The sequence below is a fragment of the Ranitomeya variabilis genome, chromosome 2 (assembly GCF_051348905.1).
Source record: "Ranitomeya variabilis isolate aRanVar5 chromosome 2, aRanVar5.hap1, whole genome shotgun sequence".
In the NCBI taxonomy this organism is placed as follows: domain Eukaryota; kingdom Metazoa; phylum Chordata; class Amphibia; order Anura; family Dendrobatidae; genus Ranitomeya; species Ranitomeya variabilis.
Genome location: NC_135233.1, coordinates 912,430,769 through 912,449,646, shown reverse-complemented (window position 1 = coordinate 912,449,646; position 18,878 = coordinate 912,430,769). Strand labels below are relative to the sequence as shown.

The 18,878-nt window shown below is 44.7% G+C and overlaps 1 protein-coding gene across 1 annotated transcript; it reads right to left on the bottom strand.

The window, feature by feature from the left end:
• Positions 1-5,861: 5,861 nt before the first annotated feature.
• Positions 5,862-18,653, bottom strand: LOC143803998 (forkhead box protein H1-like). The gene is given in 5 exon segments (XM_077281745.1): positions 5,862-6,052; positions 6,055-6,708; positions 18,121-18,381; positions 18,384-18,491; positions 18,560-18,653. Coding segments are annotated over 5 exon segments (1,308 nt in total).
• Positions 18,654-18,878: the final 225 nt, after the last annotated feature.

The window sequence follows — 18,878 nt, the reverse complement described above, 5'->3', positions numbered from 1 at the left end:
GCACCACTGTTGTTGTTTTTTGTAAATCAGCACCAGAGTGATATGACTACAGTGCCCATCATAATAGACAACCTTTCACACTGAACATGAAGCAATGTGTATAAGAATGAAGTTTTAGTAAACCAATCCACCGACTATGTGCAGATGCACAAAGTTGTAGGATTGTAATTATATAACGCTGTGTGAGTGCTCCCGGTGTCAGGGAGTTAGATTTCATGAATTCACAGTACTGCTCTATATTGAAAGAGAAGATGGTACCATCATTCTTTGCACTCAGCAGATGTATACTTTTCAAACATAAGAATGATCCAAAATACATATACAGTGTATATTTGCATTTCTGAAGAAGAACAGGGTGAAAGTGACTCAGTTGCTAAGTATGTCTCCTGATTTGATCCCAACCAAACACTTATGGCCAATTGTGTAGCGACAAGTTGAGCATCACTCTCCATTCAGCAACCAGGCTCTAAAAGAGGTCGTTCTTGCAGAATGTAAAAAGATTAATGTTGCAATATGTTGGCAACTAGTTTATTCCTTGCCTAGAAGAATTGGTGCTGTCCTTAAAATTTATGGGCGTCTTAAAAAATACTAGATGTAGCAGTTTTTGATGTATAGCATATTCATTTTTGCATTAACTAATTTGAGTAAAACTGAAGATTTTGTAATGAAAGTTATATTATTAACATTAAATTAATTTAAGAGTTACAAAAATTTCCATGAAACTCTGACATGGTGCATTAATTAAATAAACATCAACATCTATTATATAAACATCTGCCAGCATCTGCTATATTACTTTTAAAATAATAAAAAAGCACTAACTTCAATGCATCAGATACTTTAATCTCAGTTGATAGAAAATATTGCGAATCTAAAATAAAGTCTAAAAAAATCACTTTATTTAAAAATCCCTGAAAAATGACTCGTGTGTGCTGACTATTGTCACGATTCATCAAAATCATTATGCTACTAAGATATATGGCCTTAAGTACGCCACGGCTATACATGAAATAGATGAGCTACGGCGACACATCCCCATTGCGCACTTGTATCGTCCCAGCTCCACCCATGTTAGTGGGGTTGAATGAAACTAGCTTGAAAATGCCAAACATTGGAAAATTTTCTTTCAAGTACCCATTGTGCAAAAATGATGCTATTTTTCAGAGAGATTCACAACAGATTTTATTTTTGTTCAAAATTATTTTTATTAAATTATTTTTTGAATAAAGGGGAAAGAAACAGGATAAAAATACAATAATATCCATAACATTTAAATATTTAGACAAATTATTATGAGAAAAGATAAAAAGACAGAAAAAATTCGGAAGTATGAAAGGGGGGAAATGGAGGGATAATTAGGAAAAGGGGAGGAAGAAAGAGGAAGGGGGTTTGATGGGGCAAAAAAAGGAAAAAAAAAAGAACAGAGAAGAAAAAAGTACAAGGGAAAGCAGAAGGGAAAAAAGGCTCAGAAGATCATCTTAATTTTACAACCACGGGTAAAACTAACAATACTAACAATAATTTAAAACATAAAAAAATCTTATAATTATAATTATGTCTGACTAAAACTAAATATATTTTACCAAAAGAGGTTCTTACTGCTCAGGGGAGAAATATGCATTCCAAGATGCCGCTTTAGAATGATATTTTTTTTAAGTATTATTTCTTAAGGCATTAGAATATTCAAAAGAATGAGTTAATATTTTGCAAAAGAGAATTTTGACTTAATCTGTCATGGGTGCTTCACTCAGTAAGTGACTGTTTTGTTGTCCTATGGAATCTGGGTCATGCTTATTGTCGGTGTTCTTATTGACAGCTCAGCCGTCCAATCTTGTGATGCAATGCTGAGCTGTCAGTACTTTGATTGACAGATCAGCCATCCAATCTGTGCTGGGCTTTCTCTAGGTGTTCACTGTTCTGGAGATTGCCCAGCTACTTAATTAAGCTATCTGCCTCTGATCCCTGCCAGACATAGTTCATGCTTCCAGGTGAGTCCACCTGTCTCCACGCATGACTCCCCTCACACGCCGCACTATCGCTTGATGGATGTCCATATTATTTAAAATAAATGACTTTTAACCACAGAAGAAACTGGTGAGTGCTGCCTTTCACATTTGTTTTCTTTATGGACTTCCTGGTGAGTGTTTGCCTTATTCTATTGTGCTGAGTTCTGATCTTTCACTGCCTGACTGTTTAGACTGTGTTCTGACAATCACTTAGTCTTGTTCTTTTCCCTTGATCTGCTATCTCCTGGTATTTTGACCTCGGACCGTCATCTAACTTACTTCTTTATCTTTCCACTTGGTTTTCTACATGCTCTCTTGGTACTGACCCGAGAACATCTGGCTTCTCTGCTTCACTGTCTATGAGTAGTGACTAGCATCACATAATGGCTATAAACATAAAAATCCTGACTCAGTTGCTCTCCCTGCCAGGGACTTTTGCAGTGACTAATAGTTCAGACATGGGAAATGATCTCCTGTTTCTACATAGGGTTTTGAAAGATTCAGCTTGTAAGTTTTTAATCATGTGATGTCATAAACAGAAAACAGAAGAATTAAAAGGGTAGAAAAGCAAACTGAGTAATTATAAGTACACAAGACTATATATAATATGATGACTGCAATATATCAGGAGCATAACAATTTTGATGTGAGTGCTTCTTTAAGTCATTTTTTATGGTTGTTGTCATATTTGCAATATCATTAAACCTATAGTAATTATTACAAAACCGCATATGCAATATCATTGATCTTTATTGTTCATACAAAAATGCTTAAAGGGAATCTTTCACCTCATTTGACCTATCCAAACTATTATTATGGGCACATAGGTTATAGACTGCTGAATAAGTCATCCCTGTATGCCTCATAAAACATGAAAGAAAAAAGACTAGACCAATAACGGTATGCACACCCATAGATAATACAAAAAATCAAACAATTTTATTTACACCTCAACAAGACAGACAGAAGATAAAACCATTTAAAAAGGCCTGAATATAGGACCGATAACACTCACCCCTGTATGCATAATACATAATACAGCATAACCATGGTATAATGTCACGGGGATACTGGGTAGGCTACAACTGATTACCCGGGCCCCTGCAATATCCCTCAGGCTAGGGAAACCCTGTCTGTCCCTCTCCCAGAGTTTACACTGATGGTGTGCATGTCTGGGCCGCCAGGCCTCCCCCAGATTCCTGCTTCAGAACTAAGCTGAAACCTCCACCCACCACCCAGTGATAAGACCTCACACCAACCCCTACAGAAAGCACAGACAGGGAAAACTAAAAACGCAACATGCCGCATACACACTAAGGAATACACTATAATGTGCACAGGGCAAAACAAGACACAAATATAGGAAGGAGAAATATGACAAAGGATAATACACCACCAGATACAATATTTCCTCTCCAAGACCACCACTCCGAACCGAGATCACCAGGCACAAGACACAAGCTATAATCGGCGATGCCCAGTACCCGAGTACCAGCCAGATTAACCCCGGATAATCTGGATCAAATCTAACCGGCGCCACTGAGCATATAGTGGACGAATGAGGAATTACCGCTGTATGTCGGATGCCCTAGTGTGAACAGCGTCCGACATGACATATACTGTACATAGTCAATACCAAACACAATCAAAAATATACTTTGGTTATATGCTTTTGTAAGCATATAACCAAAGTATATTTTTGATTGTGATTGGTATTTACTATGTATACCATGGTTATGCTGTATTATGTATTATGCATACAGGGGTGAGTTATTGGTCCTATATTCAGGCCTTTTTAAATGGTTTCATCTTCTGTCTGTCTTGTTGAGGTGTAAATTTTTTTGATTTTTTGTATTATCTATGGGTGTGCATACCGTTATTGGTCTAGTCTTTTTTTCTTTCATGTTTTTCCAAGTTTTTCACAGACTAGGTTTTGCACCCTGCTCAAAATATTATTGATACAGGGGTGCACCCCTTATACTTACATTTCAGCCCTGTATGCCTCATATCACATGCATTGTTGTTGATAAATAATCTTTTATAACTTTATGTTAATGACCTTCTCCAGGCTATGGAGAGCAAGTTGCCTGAAAGACAACTCTGTTTGCAGAGCTTATTTTAAACAGAAGGAAGAGTAACAATTTTTGTAGCTCATTGAGCTCTGCTGTATTACAACAATATTACATCTCTGTCTGCCTGTGAAAGGTTGTAAGGTAGGATAGTGCAGATGGTAGATAAGGATTATTATTATTATTATTTATTTATATAGCACCATTAATTCCATGGTGTTGTACATGAGAAAGGGATTACGTACAGAGTTATAAATATTGTTTACAGTAAACAAATTTACAATGACAGACTGGTACAGAGGGGAGAGGACCCTGTCCTTGCCGACTTACATTCTATGGGATAATGGGGAAGAGACAGAAGGTCGGGGTGTGGCAGCTCTGGTAGTGGTGAGGCGGCAGCACGAGTGGTGGAGAGGCGAAAGCTCGGGTGGTGGTGAGGCGGCTGAATGGTTATTGCAGGCTGTAGGCTTTCCTGAAGATATGGGTTTTCAGGTTCCGTCTGAAGGATCCGAGGGTGGTGGATAATCGGACGTGTTGACTTGAGGCGTGGAATTCCAGAGGATGGGGGATATTCGGGAGAAATATTGGAGGCAGTGGTGTGAGGAACAAATAAGTGTGGAGGAGAGTAGAAGGTCTTGTGAGGATCGAATATTAATCGAATATGTGAGGGAAGATATTGGGAGATTAGTTCAGAGATATAGGGAGGAGACAGGTTGTGGATGGCTTTGTAGATCAGTGTTTGTAACTGAATTCGTTGGGGAATGGGAGCCAGTGGAGGGATTTGCAGAGGGGAGAAGCAGGGGAGTAGTGAGGAGAGAGGTGGATTAGCTGGGCAGACTGGAGTGGTGCATGATAGTTAGCGGGGAGGCCACAGAGGAGGCTGTTGCAGTAATCGAGGTGAGAGATAATGAGGGCATGCACAAGAGTTTTGGTAGATTGTGGGCTGAGGAAGGGATGGATTTTGGCAATATTTTTGAGTTGAAGTCGACAGAAGGTTGCAAGAGTTTGGACGTGTAGTTTGAAGGACAGGGCAGAGTCTAGAGTTACCCTGAGGCAGCGGATTTCAGGTACGGGAGAGAGCGTGATGCCATTTACCATAATAGATAGATCAGATATGCGTTGATATTAGCACATTTTACAGCACAATTGGTGGTCTTGTATTTATTTCTATGTAGCTACATAGTGGGCCCCAAGAATGATTTTCTCTGGTAGGCCCAAAGTGCTCCAGTCTGATGCTGATGGGACGTCTCACTCAGCGGACACTAAAACAGTCTACTGGTCACCATTGACAGCCGGTGGACACCACAGACAGCCGGCGGACACCACTGGCAGCCATCAGATACCATGGAGAGCAGGCGGTCACCACAGACAGCAGGCAGTCACCATAGACAGTGGGCGGTAACCTCAGACAGCCGGTGGACACCACAGATAGCCGGCGGATGCCACAGACAGCAGGCAGTCACCACAGACAGTGGGCGGTAACCTCAGACAGCCGGTGGACACCACAGATAGCCGGCGGATGCCACAGACAGCCAGTGGACATCACTGACAGCCAGCAGACACCACGGACAGAGGGCAGTCACCAAAGACAGCGGGAGGTCACCACAGACACATGCCAGACACCACAAACAGCCAGTGGTCCCCACAAACAGCCAGGGTCCCCACAGACAGCTGGCAGTCACCACAGGCAGCCACAACTCCAGAAAGCACCATTTATTTCTGTTTCTCCCCCCTTTGTACAACCCTGTGGTGTACGATGGTCCTCAGTCTCATACAAGAGGGGCCACTACAGAACACTTTGCCCCAGGCTGTGGCCCTGGTATTGGCGCGGTAAGACTGGGTGAACCAGGTCTCCTGGGTGGCTCATTATAACATCATACACACTCTTATTGGGCGGCACTGCTTGTAACATGCTGTCCAGATCCAGTGTGGGTGTTGGCATGGCTGCTGGGGTCTGGGGGTGATTAGCTGTGGCAGAAGCCCCCAGTATGGAGGTGTCATGTACGGGGAAGGTCCATAGTTATAGTAGGGATACTGAGGAAATGGAAAGAAGGGGAGTGCACTGTGGGGAGCCACCATGTTGGGTGCCACACACTTGGTGTAAGAAGTTGGCAGCTCTGAGGGAACAAATGCAGCTTTAGATGGAGGTCCACATGGAGAACTATCAGTACTGGAATCAGAACTACTGCTCTTATCTTGCCTTTGCCGTTTTGTGTCCCCTTGTGGAGAAGTCCTGGGCACCCCCCCGCAATGCTCTGGACTCTGATCACAGCTGAGAGGGGACATGGTGGGCAGACTGGTGCTGGAGGAGGAGTTCATGGAGTGGGTGGTGGTGAGCCTTGGACTGCTGGAACTCTTCAGAGAGTGAGGAGCAGCCATCCAGAGTTGGTTGGTCAGGGAGTCACCCTGTTCTTGGTTCTTTTCTGTCTTGGAGACATCTGGAGATTCCATATCCTGGAGATCATGGACTAAAGAATCAATGGTGAATGAGCTGTGTAGTTTTCCGACATTTTTGAGATGATAAGAGTCTTCCCCCAAGGAGCTGACACTCGAGCAGTTACTGCCTGGCATCTGCTGCTGGAGCTCTGCGCTGCCATCATACTTGTAGTTGTGCAGGATGTAGGGTGATTGTTGTGAATCTGCTTTTGGGCTCCTTCTGGTGGTGGCTAGTGGTACTGGTGACTCGGGTGTGTTTTCTTTCTCAGTTCACCTGTTTTCATCAGTAGTGGGGAGTTCCTATTTATTCCTGCTCTTCAGTCATTGCCTTGCCGGCCATCAATGTAACCAGAGCCTTTCTGTTGCATGTTCCTGCTCCTAGACTACTGATCAGCTAAGTTGGACTCTTAGTCCTAAGTTTGTTTGCATTTTTTGTTCCAGTTTACAGTTATATCATTCTCTGTAGCTGGAAGCTCTTGTGGGCTGAAATTACCACTCCAGTGTCATGAGTTGACACATGAGTCTTAAAGTAATTTCAGGATGGTATTTTAAAAGGGTTTTCAGCTGACCGTGCAGTTCCCTTTTGTATCTTTCTACTATCTAGTAAGCGGACCTCGCTTTGCTGAACCTACCTTCATACTGCGTATGTCTTTTCCTCTGAACTCACCGTCAATATATGTGGGGGGCTTCTGTCTCCTTTTCGGGGGAATTTCCCTAGAGGTAAGCCAGGTCTGTTTTTTCCTCTACTAGGGTTAGTTAGTCCTCCGGCTGGCGAGAGACGTCTAGGGATAAAACTTAGGCACGCCCCCCGGCCACTATTAGTTGTGTGGTAGGTTTAGCTCACGGTCAGCTCGAGATTCCATCACCCAAGAGCTCGTCCGTTTTTTATGTGTCCTGACGTTCCCCTGCCATTGGGAACCATGACAGTATGGCCGGCCAAGTGTTAAAACTGTTGGCAGAAGAAAGGAGAGAAAAAGAAGTCTGCAAATTTTTTTTTTTTTTTTTTTCCCTTGGTGCTTGCTCTATAGTTGAATCAGTTGCATTTCAGCTCTAATTGCAGTCTTTGTCTCCCTCTCCTTCTAACCCTTGAATGGCTCTGATCTCACCTGCTTAAAATGGATCCTCAGAGTTTGGCTACAGGTTTGAATAATCTTGCCACAAAAGTTCAAGATTTACAGGATTTTGTTGTACATGTTCCTATATCTGAACCTAGAATTCCTATACCAGAATTTTTCTCCGGAGATAGATCTCGTTTTTTGAATTTCAAATATAATTGTAAATTATTTCTTTCTCTGAGACCTCGCTCCGCTGGAGATCCCGCACAGCAGGTTAAGATTGTAATTTCCTTGCTGCGAGGTGACCCTCAAGATTGGGCATTTGCATTGGCACCAGGGGATCCTGCGTTGCTCAATGTGGATGCGTTTTTTCTGGCTTTGGGGTTGCTTTATGAGGAACCTAATTTAGAGATTCAGGCTGAAAAACCTTGATGGCCCTGTCTCAAGGGCAAGATGAAGCTGAAATATACTGCCAAAAATTTCGTAAATGGTCTGTGCTTACTCAGTGGAATGAGTGCGCTTTGGCGGCGAATTTCAGAGAGGGTCTCTCTGATGCCATTAAGGATGTTATGGTGGGGTTCCCTGCGCCTACAGGTCTGAATGAGTCCATGACAATGGCTATTCAGATTGATCGGCGTTTGCAGGAGCGTAAACCTGTGCACCATTTGGCGGTGTCTTCTGAGAAGGCGCCAGAGAATATGCAATGTGATAGAATTCTGTCCAGAAGCGAACGGCAGAATTTTAGGCGAAAAAATGGGTTGTGCTTCTATTGTGGTGATTCAACTCATGTTATATCAGCATGCTCTAGACGCACAAAGAAGGTTGATAAGTCTGTTTCAATTGGCACTTTACAGTCTAAGTTTATTCTATCTGTGACCTTGATTTGTTCATTATCGTCAATTACCGCGGACGCCTATGTCGACTCTGGCGCCGCTTTGAGTCTTATGGATTGGTCCTTTGCCAGGCACTGTGGGTTTAATCTAGAGCCTCTGGAAGTCCCTATACCTCTGAAGGGTATTGATTCTACGCCATTGGCTAGTAATAAACCACAACACTGGACACAAGTGACTATGCGTATGACTCCAGACCATCAGGAGGTGATTCGCTTCCTTGTGTTGTACAATCTACATGATGTTTTGGTGCTCGGATTGCCATGGTTACAATCTCATAATCCAGTCCTTGACTGGAAAGCTATGTCTGTGTTAAGCTGGGGATGTCAGGGGGCTCATGGGGACGTACCTTTGGTTTCCATTTCATCATCTATTCCCTCTGAGATTCCGGCATTTTTGTCTGATTATCGTGATGTTTTTGAGGAGCCTAAGCTTGGTTCACTCCCTCCTCACAGAGATTGCGATTGTACCATAGATCTGATTCCAGGCAGTAAATTTCCAAAGGGTCGTTTGTTTAATTTATCCGTACCTGAACATGTTGCTATGCGAGAGTATATTAAGGAGTCCCTGGAAAAGGGACATATTCATCCTTCTTCATCTCCCTTAGGAGCCGTTTTTTACTTTGTGTCTAAAAAAGATGGCTCTTTGAGGCCGTGTATTGATTATCGACTCTTGAATAAAATTACAGTCAAATATCAGTATCCTTTGCCACTGCTGACTGATTTGTTTGCTCGAATAGAGGGGGCTAAGTGGTTCTCTAAGATTGATCTTCGTGGGGCGTATAATTTGGTGCGAATTAAGCAGGGGGATGAGTGGAAAACCGCATTTAATACGCCCGAGGGCCATTTTGAGTATTTAGTAATGCCTTTTGGTCTTTCAAATGCCCCTTCAGTCTTTCAGTCCTTTATGCATAACATTTTCCGTGAATATTTGGATACATTTATGATTGTGTATCTGGATGATATTTTGATTTTTTCGGATGACTGGGACTCTCATGTCCAACTAGTCAGGAGGGTTTTTCAGGTTTTGCGGGCTAATTCCTTGTGTGTGAAGGGTTCTAAGTGTATTTTTGGGGTTCAAAAGATTTCTTTTTTGGGGTACATTTTTTCCCCTTCTTCCATTGAGATGGATCCTGTCAAGGTTCGGGCTATTTGTGATTGGACGCAACCTACTTCTCTTAAGAGCCTTCAGAAATTCTTGGGCTTTGCTAATTTTTATCGTCGATTTATAACTGGTTTTTCGGATGTTGCTAAACCTTTGACTGATTTGACTAAGAAGGGTGCTGATGTTGCTGATTGGTCCCCTGCTGCTGTGGAGGCCTTTCGGGAGCTTAAGCACCGCTTTTCTTCTGCCCCTGTGTTGCGTCAGCCTGATGTTGCTCTTCCTTTTCAGGTTGAGGTCGACGCTTCCGAGATCGGAGCTGGGGCGGTTTTGTCGCAGAAAAGTTCCGACTGCTCCGTGATGAGACCTTGTGCGTTCTTTTCTCGAAAATTTTTGCCCGCCGAGCGAAACTATGATGTTGGTAATCGGGAGCTTTTGGCTATGAAGTGGGCTTTTGAGGAGTGGCGTCATTGGCTTGAGGGGGCTAGACATCAGGTGGTGGTATTGACCGATCACAAGAATCTGATTTATCTTGAGTCTGCCAAGCGCCTGAATCCTAGACAGGCGCGCTGGTTGTTGTTTTTCTCTCGGTTTAATTTTGTGGTCTCATACCTACCAGGTTCTAAAAATGTGAAGGCAGATGCCCTTTCTAGGAGTTTTGAACCTGATTCCCCTGGTGATTCTGAACCTACAGGTATCCTTAAGGATGGGGTGATATTATCTGCTGTTTCCCCAGACCTGCGACGGGCTTTGCAGGAGTTTCAGGCGGATAGACCTGATCGTTGCCCGCCTGGTAGACTGTTTGTTCCTGATGATTGGACCAGTAGAGTCATCTCGAAGGTTCATTCTTCTGCGTTGGCAGGTCATCCTGGAATCTTTGGTACTAGGGATTTGGTGGCTAGGTCCTTCTGGTGGCCTTCTGTTATGGTTCTCAATGGCAAGAGAACATAGCCCAGCAAACATAAGAACTAGCTCTTGGAAGGATGGAAACTAAACTGACCATGAACTAAACCTGCCGCACAACTAACAGTAGCCGGGTAGCGTAGCCTGCGTTTTATCCCTAGACGCCCAGCGCCGGCCGGAGGACTAACTAATCCTGGCAGAGGAAAATATAGTCCTAGCTCACCTCTAGAGAAATTTCCCCGAAAGGCAGACAGAGGCCCCCACAAATATTGGCGGTGATTTTAGATGAAAAGACAAACGTAGTATGAAAATAGGTTTAGCAAAATTGAGATCCGCTTACTAGATAGCAGGAAGACAGAAAGGGCACTTTCATGGTCAGCTGAAAACCCTATCAAAACACCATCCTGAAATTACTTTAAGACTCTAGTATTAACTCATAACATCAGAGTGGCAATTTCAGATCACAAGAGCTTTCCAGACACAGAAACGAAACTACAGCTGTGAACTGGAACAAAATGCAAAAACAAACAAGGACAAAAGTCCAACTTAGCTGGGAGTTGTCTAGCAGCAGGAACATGCACAGAAAGGCTTCTGATTACAATGTTGACCGGCATGGAAGTGACAGAGGAGCAAGGCTAAATAGCGACTCCCACATACTGATGGAAACAGGTGAACAGAGAGGATGATGCACACCAGTTCAATTCCACCAGTGGCCACCGGGGGAGCCCAAAATCCAATTTCACAACAGTACCCCCCCCTCAAGGAGGGGGCACCGAACCCTCACCAGAACCACCAGGGCGATCAGGATGAGCCCTATGAAAGGCACGGACCAAATCGGAGGCATGAACATCAGAGGCAGTCACCCAAGAATTATCCTCCTGACCGTATCCCTTCCATTTGACCAGATACTGGAGTTTCCGTCTGGAAACACGGGAGTCCAAGATTTTTTCCACAACGTACTCCAACTCGCCCTCAACCAACACGGGAGCAGGAGGCTCAACGGAAGGCACAACCGGTACCTCATACCTGCGCAATAATGACCGATGAAAAACATTATGAATAGAAAAAGATGCAGGGAGGTCCAAACGGAAGGACACAGGGTTAAGAATCTCCAATATCTTGTACGGGCCGATGAACCGAGGCTTAAACTTGGGAGAAGAAACCCTCATAGGGACAAAACGAGAAGACAACCACACCAAGTCCCCAACACAAAGCCGAGGACCAACCCGACGCCGGCGGTTGGCAAAAAGCTGAGTCTTCTCCTGGGACAACTTCAAATTGTCCACTACCTGCCCCCAAATCTGATGCAACCTCTCCACCACAGCATCCACTCCAGGACAATCCGAAGATTCCACCTGACCAGAAGAAAATCGAGGATGAAACCCCGAATTACAGAAAAAGGGAGACACCAAGGTGGCAGAGCTGGCCCGATTATTGAGGGCAAACTCCGCTAAAGGTAAAAAAGCAACCCAATCATCCTGATCTGCAGACACAAAACACCTCAAATATGTCTCCAAGGTCTGATTCGTCCGCTCGGTCTGGCCATTAGTCTGAGGATGGAAAGCAGACGAGAAAGACAAATCTATGCCCATCCTAGCACAGAATGCTCGCCAAAATCTAGACACGAATTGGGTACCTCTGTCAGAAACGATATTCTCCGGAATACCATGCAAACGGACCACATTTTGAAAAAACAGAGGAACCAACTCGGAAGAAGAAGGCAACTTAGGCAGGGGAACCAAATGGACCATCTTAGAGAAACGATCACACACCACCCAGATGACAGACATCTTCTGAGAAACAGGAAGATCCGAAATAAAATCCATCGAGATGTGCGTCCAGGGCCTCTTCGGAATAGGCAAGGGCAACAACAATCCACTAGCCCGAGAACAACAAGGCTTGGCCCGAGCACAAACGTCACAAGACTGCACGAAGCCTCGCACATCTCGAGACAGGGAAGGCCACCAGAAGGACCTTGCCACCAAATCCCTGGTACCAAAGATTCCAGGATGACCTGCCAACGCAGAAGAATGAACCTCAGAAATGACTTTACTGGTCCAATCATCAGGAACAAACAGTCTACCAGGTGGGCAACGATCAGGTCTATCCGCCTGAAACTCCTGCAAGGCCCGCCGCAGGTCTGGAGAAACGGCAGACAATATCACTCCATCCTTAAGGATACCTGTAGGTTCAGAATTACCAGGGGAGTCAGGCTCAAAACTCCTAGAAAGGGCATCCGCCTTAACATTCTTAGAACCCGGCAGGTAGGACACCACAAAATTAAACCGAGAGAAAAACAACGACCAGCGCGCCTGTCTAGGATTCAGGCGTCTGGCGGACTCAAGATAAATTAGATTTTTGTGGTCAGTCAATACCACCACCTGATGTCTAGCCCCCTCAAGCCAATGACGCCACTCCTCAAAAGCCCACTTCATGGCCAAAAGCTCCCGATTCCCAACATCATAATTCCGCTCGGCGGGCGAAAATTTACGCGAGAAAAAAGCACAAGGTCTCATCACGGAGCAATCAGAACTTCTCTGCGACAAAACCGCCCCAGCTCCGATTTCAGAAGCGTCGACCTCAACCTGAAAAGGAAGAGCAACATCAGGCTGACGCAACACAGGGGCGGAAGAAAAGCGGCGCTTAAGCTCCCGAAAGGCCTCCACATCAGCAGGGGACCAATCAGCAACATCAGCACCCTTCTTAGTCAAATCAGTCAATGGTTTAACAACATCAGAAAAACCAGCAATAAATCGACGATAAAAGTTAGCAAAGCCCAAAAATTTCTGAAGACTCTTAAGAGAAGAGGGTTGCGTCCAATCACAAATAGCCTGAACCTTGACAGGATCCATCTCGATGGAAGAGGGGGAAAAAATATATCCCAAAAAGGAAATCTTTTGAACCCCAAAAACGCACTTAGAACCCTTCACACACAAGGAATTAGACCGCAAAACCTGAAAAACCCTCCTGACCTGCTGGACATGAGAGTCCCAGTCATCCGAAAAAATCAAAATATCATCCAGATACACAATCATAAATTTATCCAGATAATCACGGAAAATGTCATGCATAAAGGACTGAAAGACTGAAGGGGCATTTGAAAGACCAAAAGGCATCACCAAATACTCAAAGTGGCCCTCGGGCGTATTAAATGCGGTTTTCCACTCATCCCCCTGCTTAATTCGCACCAAATTATACGCCCCACGGAGATCTATCTTAGAGAACCACTTGGCCCCCTTTATGCGAGCAAACAAATCAGTCAGCAGTGGCAACGGATATTGATATTTAACCGTGATTTTATTCAAAAGCCGATAATCAATGCACGGCCTCAAAGAGCCATCTTTCTTAGCCACAAAGAAAAAACCGGCTCCTAAGGGAGATGACGAAGGACGAATATGTCCCTTTTCCAAGGACTCCTTTATATATTCTCGCATAGCAGCATGTTCAGGTACAGACAAATTAAATAAACGACCCTTAGGGTATTTACTACCCGGAATCAAATCTATGGCACAATCGCACTCCCGGTGCGGAGGTAATGAACCAAGCTTAGGTTCTTCAAAAACGTCACGATATTCAGTCAAGAATTCAGGAATCTCAGAGGGAATAGATGATGAAATGGAAACCACAGGTACGTCCCCATGCGTCCCCTTACATCCCCAGCTTAACACAGACATAGCTTTCCAGTCAAGGACTGGGTTATGAGATTGCAGCCATGGTAATCCAAGCACCAACACATCATGTAGGTTATACAGCACAAGAAAGCGAATAATCTCCTGGTGATCCGGATTAATCCGCATAGTTACTTGTGTCCAGTATTGTGGTTTATTGCTAGCCAATGGGGTGGAGTCAATCCCCTTCAGGGGTATAGGAGTTTCAAGAGGCTCCAAATCATACCCACAGCGTTTGGCAAAGGACCAATCCATAAGACTCAAAGCGGCGCCAGAGTCGACATAGGCATCCGCGGTAATAGATGATAAAGAACAAATCAGGGTCACAGATAGAATAAACTTAGACTGTAAAGTGCCAATTGAAACAGACTTATCAAGCTTCTTAGTACGCTTAAAGCATGCTGATATAACATGAGTTGAATCACCGCAATAGAAGCACAACCCATTTTTTCGTCTAAAATTCTGCCGTTCACTTCTGGACAGAATTCTATCACATTGCATATTCTCTGGCGTCTTCTCAGTAGACACCGCCAAATGGTGCACAGGTTTGCGCTCCCGCAGACGCCTATCGATCTGGATAGCCATTGCCATGGACTCATTCAGACCCGCAGGCACAGGGAACCCCACCATAACATCCTTAATGGCATCAGAGAGACCCTCTCTGAAATTCGCCGCCAGGGCGCACTCATTCCACTGAGTAAGCACAGCCCATTTACGGAATTTCTGGCAGTATATTTCAGCTTCGTCTTGCCCCTGAGATAGGGACATCAAGGCCTTTTCCGCCTGAAGCTCTAACTGAGGTTCCTCATAAAGCAACCCCAAGGCCAGAAAAAACGCATCCACATTGAGCAACGCAGGATCCCCTGGAGCCAGGAAATCACAATCCTGACCTGCTGAGCAGGATCTCCAGCAGAGCGAGATTTCAGGGACAAAAACAACTTGCAATTATTTTTGAAATTTTGAAAGCAAGATCTATTCCCCGAGAAAAATTCAGGCAAAGGAATTCTAGGTTCAGATATAGGAACATGAACAACAAAATCTTGTAAATTTTGAACTTTCGTGGTGAGATTATTCAAACCTGCAGCTAAACTCTGAATATCCATTTTAAACAGGTGAACACAGAGCCATTCCAGGATTAGAAGGAGAGAGAGAGAGAAAGGCTGCAATATAGGCAGACTTGCAAGAGATTCAATTACAAGCACACTCAGAACTGAAAAAAAAAAAAAAAAAAAAATCTTCAGCAGACTTCTCTTTTCTCTCCTTTCTCTGTCAATTAATTTAACCCTTTTTGGCCGGTCAAACTGTTATGGTTCTCAATGGCAAGAGAACATAGCCCAGCAAACATAAGAACTAGCTCTTGGAAGGATGGAAACTAAACTGACCATGAACTAAACCTGCCGCACAACTAACAGTAGCCGGGTAGCGTAGCCTGCGTTTTATCCCTAGACGCCCAGCGCCGGCCGGAGGACTAACTAATCCTGGCAGAGGAAAATATAGTCCTGGCTCACCTCTAGAGAAATTTCCCCGAAAGGCAGACAGAGGCCCCCACAAATATTGGCGGTGATTTTAGATGAAAAGACAAACGTAGTATGAAAATAGGTTTAGCAAAATTGAGATCCGCTTACTAGATAGCAGGAAGACAGAAAGGGCACTTTCATGGTCAGCTGAAAACCCTATCAAAACACCATCCTGAAATTACTTTAAGACTCTAGTATTAACTCATAACATCAGAGTGGCAATTTCAGATCACAAGAGCTTTCCAGACACAGAAACGAAACTACAGCTGTGAACTGGAACAAAATGCAAAAACAAACAAGGACAAAAGTCCAACTTAGCTGGGAGTTGTCTAGCAGCAGGAACATGCACAGAAAGGCTTCTGATTACAATGTTGACCGGCATGGAAGTGACAGAGGAGCAAGGCTAAATAGCGACTCCCACATACTGATGGAAACAGGTGAACAGAGAGGATGATGCACACCAGTTCAATTCCACCAGTGGCCACCGGGGGAGCCCAAAATCCAATTTCACAACAGCCTTCCCTGTCTCGAGACGTACGAGTTTTTGTGCAGTCTTGTGATGTTTGTGCTCGGGCCAAGCCTTGTTGTTCTCGGGCTAGCGGATTATTGTTATCTTTGCCTATTCCGAAGAGGCCTTGGACTCACATCTCTATGGATTTTATTTCTGATCTCCCTGCTTCTCAGAAAATGTCTGTCATCTGGGTGGTGTGTGACCGTTTTTCAAAGATGGTTCATTTGGTACCTTTGCCTAAGTTGCCTTCCTCATCCGAATTGGTTCCTCTGTTTTTTCAAAATGTGGTTCGCTTGCATGGTATTCCGGAAAATATCATTTCTGACAGGGGGACCCAGTTCGTGTCTAGATTTTGGCAGGCATTCTGTGCTAGGATGGGCATTGATTTGTCTTTTTCGTCTGCGTTCCATCCTCAGACTAATGGCCAGACGGAGCGAACTAATCAGACCTTGGAGACTTATTTGAGGTGTTTTGTGTCTGCGGATCAGGATGACTGGGTTGCCTTTTTGCCGTTGGCAGAGTTTGCCCTCAATAATCGGGCTAGTTCTGCCACTTTGGTTTCTCCTTTCTTTTGCAATTCGGGGTTTCACCCTCGTTTTTCTTCCGGTCAGGTGGAGTCTTCGGATTGTCCTGGAGTGGATACTGTGGTGGATAGGTTGCATCGGATTTGGGGACAGGTGGTGGACAATTTGAAGTTGTCCCAGGAGAAGACTCAGCATTTTGCCAACCGCCGTCATCGTGTTGGTCCTCGTCTTCGTGTTGGGGACTTGGTGTGGTTGTCTTCCCGTTTTGTCCCTATGAGGGTTTCTTCTCCTAAGTTTAAGCCTCGGTTCATCGGTCCTTATAGGATTTTGGAGATTCTTAACCCTGTATCCTTTCGTTTAGACCTTCCGGCATCTTTCGCTATCCATAATGTCTTCCATCGGTCGTTGTTGCGGAGGTATGAGGTGCCGGTTGTTCCTTCTACCGAGCCTCCTGCTCCTGTGCTGGTTGAGGGTGAATTGGAGTATGTTGTGGAGAAAATTTTGGACTCCCGTATTTCCAGACGGAGACTACAATATCTGGTTAAGTGGAAGGGTTATGGTCAAGAAGATAATTCTTGGGTAACTGCTTCTGATGTTCACGCCTCTGATTTGGTTCGTGCCTTTCATAGGGCTCATCCGGATCGCCCTGGTGGTTCTTGTGAGGGTTCGGTGCCCCCTCCTTGAGGGGGGGGGTACTGTTGTGAATCTGCTTTTGGGCTCCTTCTGGTGGTGGCTAGTGGTACTGGTGACTCGGGTGTGTTTTCTTTCTCAGTTCACCTGTTTTCATCAGTAGTGGGGAGTTCCTATTTATTCCTGCTCTTCAGTCATTGCCTTGCCGGCCATCAATGTAACCAGAGCCTTTCTGTTGCATGTTCCTGCTCCTAGACTACTGATCAGCTAAGTTGGACTCTTAGTCCTAAGTTTGTTTGCATTTTTTGTTCCAGTTTACAGTTATATCATTCTCTGTAGCTGGAAGCTCTTGTGGGCTGAAATTACCACTCCGGTGTCATGAGTTGACACATGAGTCTTAAAGTAATTTCAGGATGGTATTTTAAAAGGGTTTTCAGCTGACCGTGCAGTTCCCTTTTGTATCTTTCTACTATCTAGTAAGCGGACCTCGCTTTGCTGAACCTACCTTCATACTGTGTATGTCTTTTCCTCTGAACTCACCGTCAATATATGTGGGGGGCTTCTGTCTCCTTTTCGGGGGAATTTCCCTAGAGGTAAGCCAGGTCTGTTTTTTCCTCTACTAGGGTTAGTTAGTCCTCCGGCTGGCGAGAGACGTCTAGGGATAAAACTTAGGCACGCCCCCCGGCCACTATTAGTTGTGTGGTAGGTTTAGCTCACGGTCAGCTCGAGATTCCATCACCCAAGAGCTCGTCCGTTTTTTATGTGTCCTGACGTTCCCCCTGCCATTGGGAAACATGACAGGTGATAAATTAAGGACAAAGCTCTCTGCGTTGCCATGAGACTTGACCGTGTTCTGCAACTTCATGGCATCCAGGGGGATCCGGCTCTCGTCTACCGACGAAAAATTACCTTTGGCCTGAGGCTTTCCCAGATCCTTCAGCACCTTTCGAAAGCAGTTGTTGGAGGAAAGGTTGTGTCGCGCTGAGTCTTTCCATCCCACGTAGTCACTTTTAAAGAACGGGAACAAGATTTTGATGTTTTGAATAATCTGCGGGAGCTTCAGCATCTTGTCGGGGAGTTCTGGATGACAAGGTTGATCATGGCCAGGTAGGAGTATGGCAGCTTGCAGTAGCGCTGGTAGTTTTTCTTCACCTTCCTAGTGGTTTTCTCATGCTCGGGGGCTCAGGGTCAGTCTTCCCATTGCTGAGCTGGGGTTTAGGGCAGGACGGACCCCGGGGATCACCTTTACCTATCTCTGAGCTCCAGTGACCCCCATCCTTGTGTGTGCTCAGGTGTCTACAGGACTGGCACTCAGCAGCCATTTCATAGAGCAAGGGGTCCATGGTGCATGAGTGTCAGCATGAACTGTCCATCAACATTTGAATGAAATGAAATGCTATGGCAGGAGATCCAAGAGGACACCACTGCTGACATAGAGACATAAAAAAGCTAGACTGCAGTCTGCCAAAATGTACATGAATAAGCCAAAATTCTTCTGAGAAAGTGTCTTGTGGACAGATGAGACCAAAATGGAGCTTTTTTTAAGCACATCATTCTATTGTTTACTA